Raw genomic sequence first — 12939 nt, 5'->3', positions numbered from 1 at the left:
AAAATTTAAATGCTCCGGCCAAAAACGAGGAACAATAGCTGCGGACAAATTAAGCATAAATATTGGCAGTTGACATGGTAACCGTCACCAACATTCACAGCAGCTCGGTTCTTGGTCTTGAATCTTAGCAGTCTGAGCCTTGTCCAAAGTCGGAAGAGTCGTTGGCCCTTGACGGGTGCCAAACTGTTAGGCTTTACGAGTATCTTCTGATACTTTTTCTGCACTTTCACAGGCTGCTGCAGTCATATCAATTCTAGCCTGCAAAACTAGATAGATAAAAGTCCCTGAATACAAAGAAACGATGATGATTTACTCGATGCAAAATGAACTCTAATCCACCTTTAACTTCTCAATTTGAGAGAATATCGGCAAGTTCTGCATCCCCTGCAGCTACTGCTCGCTCTTGGATTTATAATCCACTTCCATCTCTGGCAGTAGTTTCGAGGATAAAGCACTGTACCACGGGATCCAAAATAAAGTTTTCCATGTTAAAATTAAGCAATATATGCCATGTTTTTATCCTTGTGAACAAAGCTGTCTAGAAGTTTAGTAGGCAATGGAGAATAGAAGAAATGCGGCGGTAGTGAGTGACGGTTCCTCCTGCATACCATGTCCTCGTACACATGAGTCATGAAATTGACCACATATTTGTCATCAGAGAAAGTCTAGGAGTGGAAAGCTAGTCCCCCGACTTGGAGTACCTTTTCTGATTACAATTACCCTGGTGCACTCCCAGGAGAGCAGCATCCATTATATCATGAGGTTGGATGCGAGAACTTCTAATTACTTTAATTTCTTAAGGTTCTTTACTCGTCCAAATTATTAATATGTATGTTCGAAGCAAGTAAATATATGCATATCTCAATGAAAAAAGACGAAAAGAAAACAAAAATTTCACAGGCATGAAAGCATTTTAGCCGAATGTTATGGAGTTCCGTTTGAGGTTTTCCTGCTGCTAAAGATTCGATCATTACCCCCACAATTGTACTTGGCTGCTAAAGCTTATTGTTGTGTTTAAGTTTTGTAAGATTGCGGTTTGCAAGGAAATAATGCATGGTATATTCCACAGACGTGTTTTGCATCTGCAAGAAGAGAATCGATCTGTTTCCGGTTTCAAAAGTAATCTTTATTCCAGCAAAGGATACCAATCCCCAAACAACTCCTAAGAGTTTCGAATAACTACTGTCTCTTGATTTCCTTACAAATAGGGGAACAAATGTTTTGTTCATTCTCCTACATCCTGCACATCGTTTAGTTGATTTTGTTGCCAGGAAAGATATCGTCACCGTCATGACAGAAGTTGTCAGCAATATTTCTCCCCCTCCTGGTATTTCACCCTATCCTTCCCTTTTTTCTCTCATCGACTAACATCGTGTCCTGTGACCTAACTTGTATGTGCTGATATCATTTCATTTTGCAGGTGCTGTAGCAACCGTATCAGATGCACCACCCATCCATTACATGGTTAAAATAGAGTTATTTTCGTCACTTGGGAAAAATGCAGTGGAGACATATGAATCAGGGGTTTTTGAAGCTGGAGGCTATAAATGGTACATCTTATTGCTAGTGAACATGTGTCTTTCTTTGTCTTTCCATCTCCAACCGCAGTCATGTTTTATTATTATGAGATACCCCTCTCATTTTTATTACCTCGTCCTGTGTTTGCATTGCAAGGAAATTAGTTCTTTATCCGAACGGAAACAAGAGCAATAATGTAAAAGATCACATCTCTCTCTATTTAGCAATGGTTGACGCAAGTTCTCTTCCACGTGGTTGGGAGGTCAACGTGATTTTCCGGTTGTTTTTGCTTGACCAAAAACAAGGACAGCTACTTGGTAATTCAAGGCATGTTTTCTAAATCATTACTCTGCAATAGATCCTCGAGCTATTGTCATTAGTGAATAGTATCACCAAAGTTATGCGTTGTAAATTGGGTGACGGGCAAGATTTACTTGCAATAGTTTTCTTCAATCACTCTGGGTAATTTATTTTAACTCAAGAGAAAGTGATGCCCCTCTCTGATGTTTTGGCCTTGTTGCCAAGGTTGGATGCAGCAGGAAAGGAAAGACGCTTTCACGGATTGAATCTTCAAAGTGGTTTTGATCAATTCATTAAGCTTTCAACATTTAATGATGCTCGTTATGGATTCCTTCTGGAAGACACTTGTGTGCTTGGAGCTGAAGTATTTGTCTGTGGAGAAAGAAGCAGAGGCAAAGGAGAGGTCTTATCAATGACAAAGTATCCTCCTGCTTCAAAGTACACTTGGAAGATCGTGAACTTTTCCAAGTTGGATGAAAAACGCCAAGAATCACAAATATTCAGCACGGGAGATCATAAATGGTATAGTTATTTTATTATTTTAATCTGCAATCTTAATCAAAACATGTTCGGATGTGCTTTAGGAAGCCGATGTTTCTCCTACATTACGTTATACTCCATGTGCTAGCTTGCCCAAACAATTCGTTAGTGGTCAGAACGAAACAACCAGTACAGTTAGTGATTCCTTTCTTTTCGAGATGAACACGAGCATAGACAAATCACCTTCTCATTTATTCTTTTCTTCTGTTATATATTAGTATTTAGTAGTAGCACTTTTCTTCTTTCTTCTAACTTTACTTGTTGTTTCAGGAAGATAGTGCTCTATCCTAAGGGAAAAGGTCTTGGAATGGGCACCCATCTGTCTCTCTACTTGGCTCTGGATTTGGCAACCCTCCCTGCTGGTTGCAGAGTATATGCGGATTACACCTTGCGCCTTGTGGATCAAGTCTATGGCAGACAGCTCGACCGGTATGATAAAGGTAAGAACACTGGTGATCTTTTAGCCGGTTTAACATGTCAATGAGAGAGAGAGAGAAAAAAGAGAAGAAAAGGTTGAGATTGTTTCTTCTTCCTGCAGATAAAAGCTGGTTTGGTGCCTCAAGCTCAGAAAATGGATGGTCAAGATATGGTCCACTGAGTTTATATCAGTCACACGATTACCTTTTTGCCAAGGACATTTGCATAATTGAAGCAGAGGTCATAGTACTTGGAATTGGTTCTCCCTTTTAGTTATGATTTTATTTTATTTTTTTAATTTTCAATCAGAAATATAATGGATATCTTCATGTAAAGAATTTCATCGACTTTACTAATGGGAAGGGACTTGCGCTCTTGTTTGTTGACAGCATGTATTTGTAAAATTCTAAGATAAAATCTTTCATTCTAAAAAGTCCAAATGTGTTCATAGTGTTAAAACACCTTCCAAATTTTCTATCCACACGCATTAAAATTACTATATATATAACAAAATTTAAAGAACCCAGTTTTTAGATCCTCTAAACATGTATACTGGAAACTTTGTGATAAAAGAGTTTTGTTGCTCAACAAATTTGTCCATCAATAATGGATATTATTATCTAAGGAGGTTAATATTGGATAAAAATAAAATTGAATAAGTCAAACTTTTAGGTCAAATAATTTTTAAAATAAAACAAGAAAGTCCTTAAATAAAAAGGGAGAAAAACTTCTAAATATATAAACAAGTGGGGAGTGGGAAATTGGCTATGTTAGGGCTTGAGAGGGAGAAGAAATTGAGTGGAAATTTATCAAAGTTCATCCAAAACAATTCAAAAAAAGAAGAAAAAGATAGAACTAGTGATTAAAGTGTACTAGAAAGGGTTTGACCAAGAAAATCTTGAAAGGGGAACAAAGAATTTTTCCTTAAAAAGGGTGGTATTGAGAGGAAAATAAAGGGGAAGGAGGTAAGAAATATTTGTGGTGATTTCAAGCTTTCCACTTCTTATTTCTTTGAGTTAGAAGGTAACAAATCATTTCCTCTCAATTAAATTGATGTATTTAGTGTATTATTGTCACGACCCGAATCCCGGATCCATGACCGGCACATAGGCAAGGTTCCCCTCCAAGGTTCCAAGCCTATGCGAACCCAAACTTACATACAATCCTTTAAACAACTCAATCAGAGTTTAACGCATAATTAACAACAAACAACTTCATAATATAATTTGATTGTCTTAATACAAGAGTTAATAATTTCATAGTTTTGGAGCACTAACTTGACACAAAAGGAAAGTACAAATTACAACCAAAAAGGCAGGTTCGGAAGGTTCAACAAAAGTAACATGCTATCAAGCTATAAGCCTGAAAATGATAAATAATGAGAGGGTGAGTTCAACAACTCAGTGAGTAGATAACGTTCAATATACACACACGAGGTAATATAACAATGAGAAATATATATACAAGTATGGCTTTAGTTCTTATACGGAGGTTTATCAAATAGACCATAACAAGAATATCATATGGTAAAACTCGTCAGAAAATCAAAATGCAATGAGCATGAGGCTCCGTACTGTGGGATGATCAGTCCACACAGGTTGGTGACTCCCCCGACCAACTAGGGTTCATATACGATGTGCACAAAGACTAACACTACCCTGTTAGCATGGGTATTCTGACTGACATACCATAGGTTCATAATCATAATCAAACAAACATATTCATATCTCAAAGCTCAACTCATAACATCCATCAAATGAGGAGCTATCAATTTAGAAGTCAAATCATATTGGTTCATATCAAGAAATCAGATTCAATAATTGATCATGCTTTATCATATCAAGGATAATAATCAGCATATATATTATCAAGAAGCATGATCCAATTCATATTAACAAATCAAATATTTATAATATTTCTCATGCATATGGAAAATAATCCACTCACCTGACTCAAAAGCAAACAGCACACACAAGCTGAAACCGAAGGAAATTCTACTGACGTCCTGCCGGTAGAATATCAGGATTATCTGAATACAAAGGAGACATATTCAAAAACGACTCGAAAGAACATTTAATCTATTTAATACACTTAACTAAGGGTGTATTCTGTAACCCTATATTTTTTTTGAACTAACTAGTCAATTTTCTTAAAAATCCAAAATCTAACGGTTTTCCCGAAATCTAATCCATAATAAAAATAACTAATAAAATTGGTAATAATTCACTAAATAACCCTTAATTATTCATCAAACTAATCTGCAAAAGCTAATATTACAGCTAGGGACTAATCTGTAATTTTTCTATATTTTTAGGGCCAAATTGTAACTTTTGTCAAATGGAGGACCAAACTGAAATTTGTCATAAATCCATGAATATACTGAAATTCTGACCTTAATTAATCCTCAATTCTGTCCAGGATGTATCATTATACTTCAGGGATCATTCTGGAATTTTACTAAATTTTTAGGGTCAAATCGTACTTTTTGTCAAATTAGAGGACTAAATTGAAAGTGTTAAATTCTCCTATCTATACAGTAATTATGTCCATAATTCATATGTTATTCTGTTTAGAATCTCGGAATATGCTCCAGGGACCAATTTGTAATTTTCCAAAGTTCGGGGACTAAACTGTAATTTTCGGAAATTGAGGGACCAAATTGAATTTTTGTCATCTTCAACCTCCAAATCCAGAATTTCAACAGAACCCTACTGTTCTCCCCTGATTTTTAACTCAAATTTTACCATTTACACAATTCTATAACTCAAAATCATCACAATCTTTCATAATCAACTAAATCATCAATTAACCACAACAATTAACCTTATAACCTTCAAATTAATTCATCAATTTAAATCAAACACAAATTCTCAAAACCCTAACATTCATCAAAATCAAATTAAAGCTTACTTAAAACATATTATACACATTAAACCATAAATCTTACCCTTTTTTACTTATTTCCTCCAAATCTCTTCCTTTTTCCCTTATTTTCCTTCTTTTCTCTTCTTCTTCCTTTTCCTCCCTTCTCTCTCACGGTTCTGCTCTCTAATTTCATATCACTTTCCTTTTTTTTCTTTTTTTTTTACTTCCTATTTATATTTATTAATTTTTTGTTCAATTACCATAATACCCCTTATTCATTTATTCCAACTTTTAAGCCTCCAAGGGATTTGTTGTAAAATCCTATCTTATTAATTTCAAAACATTACAATTAAGATTTTATTTAATTGTATTAGTGTATAGTTATGGTATGAGTTGTGAGGTTGATTGGGTTAGTTTATGAAATTGTGATGAATTAATGTTTAAGTAAATAAAATAGTAGGGGGTAATGTTTCAATTTGTGAAATTAAAGAAAAAATATTGGTTCTTTTTTTTTTAGAAGTGGTTTCGACCTAGAAAAAAAAAGAATGAAAATGTTGAATCAATAATTAATAATTAAATGAGTTATGTGGTAATGTTGATGATAAAAAAATTATATTAGTGATGAATTGATATTGTTGATTGATAATTAATTGATGAAGAAATTATATTAGTGATGAATTGATAATGTAGATTGATAATTAAATGAGTTATGTGGTAATGTGTTGAAGAAATAATTAAATTAGTAATGAGTTGTTATTGTTGGTTTGATAATTAAAGTGGTTTTGTGGTGGTGTTGACGAAATAATTAAATTGATGAAAAGTTGATTTTGTTGATATAGAATTAAATTGGTTATGTAGAAATAATTTAATTGGTAACGAAATGAACCTGCATGAGTAAGTGAGGCTACAAGAACCACTCAACAGATAGGTTCAGTTAGCAGGATGCAATTATCAGATAGGTGTTTAACACCTGGAATATTTTTGTTTTTTCTAAACTTTAGAAATTTAAATTATCTCCACGATCAATGAAATTTTATGCGTCATGCTGATAGATTTTTCCATGATAATTTATTTTGTGAATGGAAGCCTGGTTGACCAGTTATCCTGATATGGAACTGGTGTCCTGTGAATGAGCGACTAGTGGTCCAGTTATCCTAGTTTGGAAATAGCGCTCTATGGTGTGGATACTTTTAGATTTTAGATTATTGATTTGTGACTAATACTTAGGAGATAGGTAATAAATTTAGAAATTTCTTTGTGAGTAACTAATATATATATATATATATATATATATATAAATGCAAAATGTAAATGCTTTAATTGATTATGATTATCTTTTAAATTATTGTGAATGTTCATCTCAATACCGAGCATTCTAGTAGCTTTAGAGTTTACTCATCTTTTGGTCATGTAAATTAATTAATTAATAATAATAATATTGTCTTCTGTGTATTTTGAAGATCATTTTGTTGTAGTATGAGTATTCTATGATTTTTTTTTTTTTTTATGGGGAGAAGATGACCATTCAAATGAGAAAGTGATCAGAATAAAAAGTAAATAGAAGTTGAAATTGCTTACAGAGGACACAGAAGGGAAGGGAATTCAAGACTAACAAAGACCCAGCATTCTTAGTTCCGAGACATGACTAGCTCCAAGTTCAGGGACGTCCTTGCAAGCTTCTCTGTCTTCTACCACATATTTCTGGCATTATGGGAGGGCCCCTATCATGATAGTTATGCAGAAACAAACTAGAGCACAGAGAAAATCACATGGTCCAGAAATACAAAGTATAAAAAATTCACGTACATGTAATGAAAAATATTTCCACCAGGAAAAAAAAAATTACTTGAAGATAATGAACCACTAAAATAGAACTATTAGCAACTGTTTCTCTAATTAAATTCTACCTTATAATCAGCCACATGGCAACTGGTTTAGAAACTCCAAATGCTTCAAGGATGAGATACCAGACCTTTGCAAGTTCTTGCCTGGCAAGAAGATGATAGTGGGGCACTCATTGATGCATAGTCCACACACCATAGAAATGAGTGTTGGGTTTGTTGCTATTAATGTGCAGGAACCATTAATGTACGGCACTGAGAGCGATTCCTAAAACTCTCGTGAAAACCCACCAAAACAATTCCTAAAACTGCAAGAAAATAATGAACTAAAAGTCAGAAATACCGAGAGCGAGCATAGAACTCTCATGAAAAAAGGTAGTAGATCTTAAGATGTCTCAAGTGAGATGCAGTCTTGCAATCTTCCAACAATCACAGATAGCAATAGTTCACACCATTCTATGATAAACCAAGCCAGGATCAATGCCTAGATTTCGCCGCTCGATCAGTCAGACTAAACCTGGCTTGGTAATATTCATATCAATAATCGACTTGGTGCCACCTCACCTCACCGATCATCAATTATCGTTAATGTTGCCTTTGAATTTGAGTTTTAATCTACAGGCAAGAAGTTAAGGTTATTGGCATGGTCAACCGATAACACATCCACGATGTGAAGCTGGTTTTTACACAAAATGACATCTCACATTAGGCACTAACATCAATGGAGCCTAACTGCAAATTAATCTCCCCCTTCCAAATTAGATTCTTTCTCTTCCTAAAATCCCATCAAACTAAATGCATGCAGTGAAACAATATGATAACAGCACTTCAGATTGAAAAGAAAGGCATCCTAAAGTTTAAATGGGAAACTTCTTCAGAGAATCAGCAACTTCAGACATAGGAAATTGAATTACATGGCTTCTTGTCTTTTTCTTATTGCGGGAAAATGAGTTCTCTTAACATCATTAATTTGGAGTTGCTCAGGTGATTTTGTGGTCAGAAACACTTTCCTACGTCCTTATTTTTTCTGAACCAAGCTGGATTTTGGGTGAAAAACTCAGGCAAGGTTGATGACAAGCAAAACATGCAAATATAAATTGAGTCAATCAAAACAAGGGCAAAGATTTGCACGGATTGTGGGAAACCCATGGATAGAAAATGACAGAAAAAGTATATCAACATGCAAAGATTTGCATCTTGATTGTGGGAAACTAAACTGCTATGAAATGGGATCCTTCAAATTGTTTTGAACAGAACGGATGAGCACAAAAAGTTTAACAGCTCACAATTCTAGAAGGAAGAAGCGTACTGGTAATACCAGCAATAGTGACACCTAATTAATCAACATCCAGATTATGTTACCAAATTTAACTAGCATGAAAAGGATGGTTGCCTTATTTATTATATCATCGTCATCTCGCTGCAATTTGATGAAGGAGCTTCCCAAGAGGGAGAGTTTTGGAGGGACACTTTTTGAGTGTATTTATCCATCTAGTACTGTAATTTGATATTTTGCATCAATGTCAATGAATAAACAAATCAATTTTATCCTTTTGTTTTCAGAGAAACATCAAGTATAGGATTGGTCTTATATACAAACTATTTTTTATATCAATTTTGTTCTTCTCAATTATAATTTAATTTGTGTTAGCCACAATAATTTAACAATTTCTATATAAAATAACAGTTTTTTAATAATATAAAAGTACGATTTAGATTGAAAATGTGGATAATGAAAATCTTCAAGTAAAGTTTTTTTAAAATAAAATCGATGTAAAAAATTATCTAATTGTATAACTAAGATTACATGGGTACTGGAGGATATTTTTGAAGTTTATCCTTATATTTTATCGGTGATTGTTCAATCTAAACCGTCTATGTGTTCTATTATTATTTAATTTATAGAAAATTAAATGCCCATGACTTACGAGAAGATTCAAGGTTCTAATCCAAGTTAATCTAATTCAAGAAAAACATTGAAGTCCCAAAAGGAGAACATGTGAGAGAGAGCATGGAGGTGGTCTGAGAGAATCCACGACAATGATACATTTGGCCGGCAGGGATGTGTAATTACTTGTCATGGTCTTCTCATGTTTTTGTTTTCTTAACGTTACACCTCGGAAGATTCATTTTTGGATACTGTTCTTCTACAAATTAGTTCATCACAAAAAGGGTATCACACCGAGCAGCCATTGAAAGAGCTAATTGTGCAGTCGAGTACCACTTAAGATGGAGCATTACAAACAATATTCTAAGTTTGGTCCCCAGATAGAAAACAGTTATTAATGGCGAATTTCCCAAGTCTCAAGTACTGGTGACTAAAATTAAGTCCCCAGTTAAGGGCAGGGTAGCTGACACCAGTGGCCAAAGACCGTTAGGTTTACACCTGCATTTCAAACAAAAGCTCCCGGGAAAGTCCATCTGACAGAGTACAAACAACGACATTAATCTTTCGAGGACTCGGTGATAGAGATGGAGGGAGCTGCAGAAAGGAAGAAATTAAGGGATTCTTCATCCATGGGGTGTGGTGATGTTACTCCATCATCTTCGCCACCAACACCACCATCACCTCTTCCCATAAGTGTTGGACCTGGAAATCGAAAGTACAATTTCTCCTTCTCCTCCTCTCCTTCACCACCCTTTTCCCCTCCTCTTTCTAGCCACACATCTGCTGAAAACCTTCCTCTCTTGCCTCAAAGGTTGGCTAGTCCTAAACGGGTGCCTTCAGCATTTTCATTGGAAAGACCGGATACTGATCCATTGGATTCTAAGAGTTCTTGCCTTGAAGACTTGTAAGCATTCCTCCCTTCATCTCATGTGATTGGTTTCTATCTTATATGTATTGAATGTTCACTTCAGTTTTTTCTGCCAGAAACTTCTCTTATTTTTCTTCTTTTTTATTCATTCTCACGTACTGGTATATCTTGCATGGACATTCAAAGAAATGAATCCTTTTCTGTTTCTTCATTCGTTTGGTATCATCTAATCTTAGAGATAAACGAGATTAAATTGTAATGTAAATTCATGTCGAATCTACCCAGCAAACCCCCCCACACTAGTTTTGGTTGAGCTTGCTTGGACCTTCTTGAGTTTTGACTGGTAGGTTTTTTTCCCCTTATACCTTCCTTTGAAATACGTACACCAACCAGTCAAAAGCAAGCAAATGTGAACCAATGACATTATGACAGTTGAATCTGCCTCTTTGTGACTGACAGTAAGAATGCAACGGTGATTCAACCATAGGCAGTTATTTTTCATCACAAAATAGTCTAACAAGCAACTCATGATTTTAATTAATCTAGCTCATGCTAACAATGGAAGAAATTAAGGATAGAGGAAGATCGAGCCTGATGCTATCCCATCACAGGAAAAAAGAAAGAACAAATTTCTGATTATTTTATAGTTCAAGAAAGCAGGGGTGCTGTTCACTACTAATTTACTTCATTTTTCCTGTTCAATGCAGGCTAGAATGGTTTGCGCAGAGATGCTGTAGTTTCTGTTCCAAGTTTGTTTGAACCCATCATCTCATGCCTTACATATGCTGCAACCTCTTCTTCTCCACCATTGTCCTGGAGAATTTGAGGCAATTATTTCTACTAACTGCATTCTGACTGGATTCGAAGTCCTGAAGAATCATTTTACAGGGGAAAACAGGTGCATCAATCAGATGTCACGATATTTTCTCACAGCTTTCATTCCAGCACCGAACCACAGTTTTCCTTGTCTTTTCTCAGCTTACATATTACAATGAACAAGAGAAGGGCCATATCCTGTTAAGCTTAACTCTCATTTTCAGTCATCTGTAATTTAAGCACACGGTTGCGAGTTTCATTCAAGCATGTAATCTTATCACAGCTCTCAAATCCCTTGGGAGGAGTGGACCATAGTTTGAAACATGGTTAGATTTAGAGTGCGGCTGCTGGCCAGCGTACTGTGAGTATATAAGAGGGATGGTTAGTTTGTGTAATGAAAAACAACCAACATCGGTGTAAATTAGTGAAGGACATTGCACAGATAGACAGCCAATACAGCTTCTGACAGCCAAACTCAACTGGTACATAAACTCTTAAGATATATGCCATACCACCCAACAAACCATTAAGGCACACGCTGATTACCAGTGGGTATCCAAATTCCCAACATTGTCACAAACTTTCAACAGTGTATACCTTGTTACAGGATATTTTGTCATGAAAAATAAACTGTGACTGCCATGCTTGACTGTAAGTTCTGAGCATTTGGTTGCATATTACCAAACGCCTCTTGAGAACCAAGCTGCTGCTGCTGTATGGGCATTACACCACCGGGATTGGATACTCCCGTATTATAGACTGCAAGCAAAGGCCACAACTGAACTTCAGCCTCGTATATTAAGATTCTAGTAAACATACGACGAGCGCACTTGCTTTTTTGTTGTGTCAAAATGAACACCATCAGTCACCGCCCTGCATGGATCCGATAAGGAAAGCAGAAGACAACCTCCCATTCTGGCAAGGGAGAAAAAAAACAGGACATATCAGGAGGAGATGTCAGGCGAAAGAAAAGAAGGGGCAGGAAATAACTGCAAATTCATCCACCAAGTATGACTGAAAGGCGAAAAAAATAGAAGAGCAGGTTCATACTCTGATCATTCAGAACCGGAGAAGCAGACTCCTCTGAGGAAGCATGCTATCAGCTAATCCAAACTGTATAGTAGATTTAACAAGGGGAAGATAAATTGGAACGACATTAAACTTTCTATTTTAGTACAGAAAAGAATCAGCAATTGACGAGAGATTTTGGGTAAATTCTAGATCCCTGCATTGCAGATGAATCCAATATGCACTAATGAAATCAACAAGCCCTATCTTCCCTAAACACAGAATATAAATTTGCAAAGCACACAGGAAGCATACCTGCATTCGAGGCACAAGCGGCAGTGATGAAATTGTGGAGGACAAGTTCGGAATCTGAGGCAAACAAAACATTACAAGTTTAAGACGGATCAAAAAAGTAAATAATCATAAAAAGAAAAAAAACTCAAACTAAATAGAGAGAAAAGAAACATGATACAAAAATCTGCACCATACAAGTAAACATCCATTATGAATTTATGAGCACAAGTGATATGAAGGTGGACTCAAGTTTTTTTTAAAAAAAACTGAATAAATTGAGAAAAAAATTGAAATTGAGGTCTAACAGCATGCTCTCTGACAATAAATTATCCTCCCAAACTTTGATAAAACCCTCTTGATCATACGCAGAGAAGTGATGTGAAAATATAGGAGAAAGCTTAAAGATGAAATTTCACGGGCCTACATTCCTCTAGCAGCATATTAGAATTCCAGATCACGAGACAAAACTGCATAAGTAAGGCCCATGAGCACACAATAAATGAAGTAGATTTAAGAATGTAATACGCATGAAGCCAGAGGGAGACCCACTTACAAAGCCAAACTTAAGATATTGGTAGAGTAAG

The 12939-nt window shown here is 35.6% G+C and overlaps 1 protein-coding gene and 3 long non-coding RNA genes across 4 annotated transcripts; 2 read left to right on the top strand and 2 right to left on the bottom strand.

The window, feature by feature from the left end:
- Positions 1-1199: 1199 nt before the first annotated feature.
- On the top strand, positions 1200-3158 carry LOC118045104 (protein RESTRICTED TEV MOVEMENT 3-like). Its single transcript, XM_073410649.1, is given in 7 exon segments — positions 1200-1327; positions 1421-1550; positions 1675-1816; positions 1818-1845; positions 2058-2340; positions 2629-2798; positions 2897-3158. Coding segments are annotated over 7 exon segments (942 nt in total). The 5' UTR covers positions 1200-1290; the 3' UTR covers positions 3049-3158.
- A 682-nt stretch (positions 3159-3840) lies between these two features.
- Positions 3841-5373, bottom strand: LOC140955831 (uncharacterized). Its single transcript, XR_012170434.1, has 2 exons — positions 4723-5373; positions 3841-4137 (listed from the first exon to the last, which is right to left on the bottom strand). It is a non-coding gene; the product is annotated as an uncharacterized lncRNA (long non-coding RNA).
- Positions 5374-10133: 4760 nt separating this feature from the next.
- On the top strand, positions 10134-11377 carry LOC118045103 (uncharacterized). Its single transcript, XR_012170498.1, has 2 exons — positions 10134-10273; positions 10945-11377. It is a non-coding gene; the product is annotated as an uncharacterized lncRNA (long non-coding RNA).
- A 94-nt stretch (positions 11378-11471) lies between these two features.
- Positions 11472-12707, bottom strand: LOC140955848 (uncharacterized). The gene is made up of 3 exons (XR_012170499.1): positions 12377-12707; positions 12104-12166; positions 11472-11968 (listed from the first exon to the last, which is right to left on the bottom strand). It is a non-coding gene; the product is annotated as an uncharacterized lncRNA (long non-coding RNA).
- Between the last annotated feature and the right edge of the window lie 232 nt (positions 12708-12939).

This window comes from Populus alba, chromosome 8 (genome assembly GCF_005239225.2).
Source record: "Populus alba chromosome 8, ASM523922v2, whole genome shotgun sequence".
Lineage (NCBI taxonomy): Eukaryota > Viridiplantae > Streptophyta > Magnoliopsida > Malpighiales > Salicaceae > Populus > Populus alba.
Note: the sequence above shows the minus strand (reverse complement) of the source record. Positions and strands in the feature narration are given on the sequence as shown.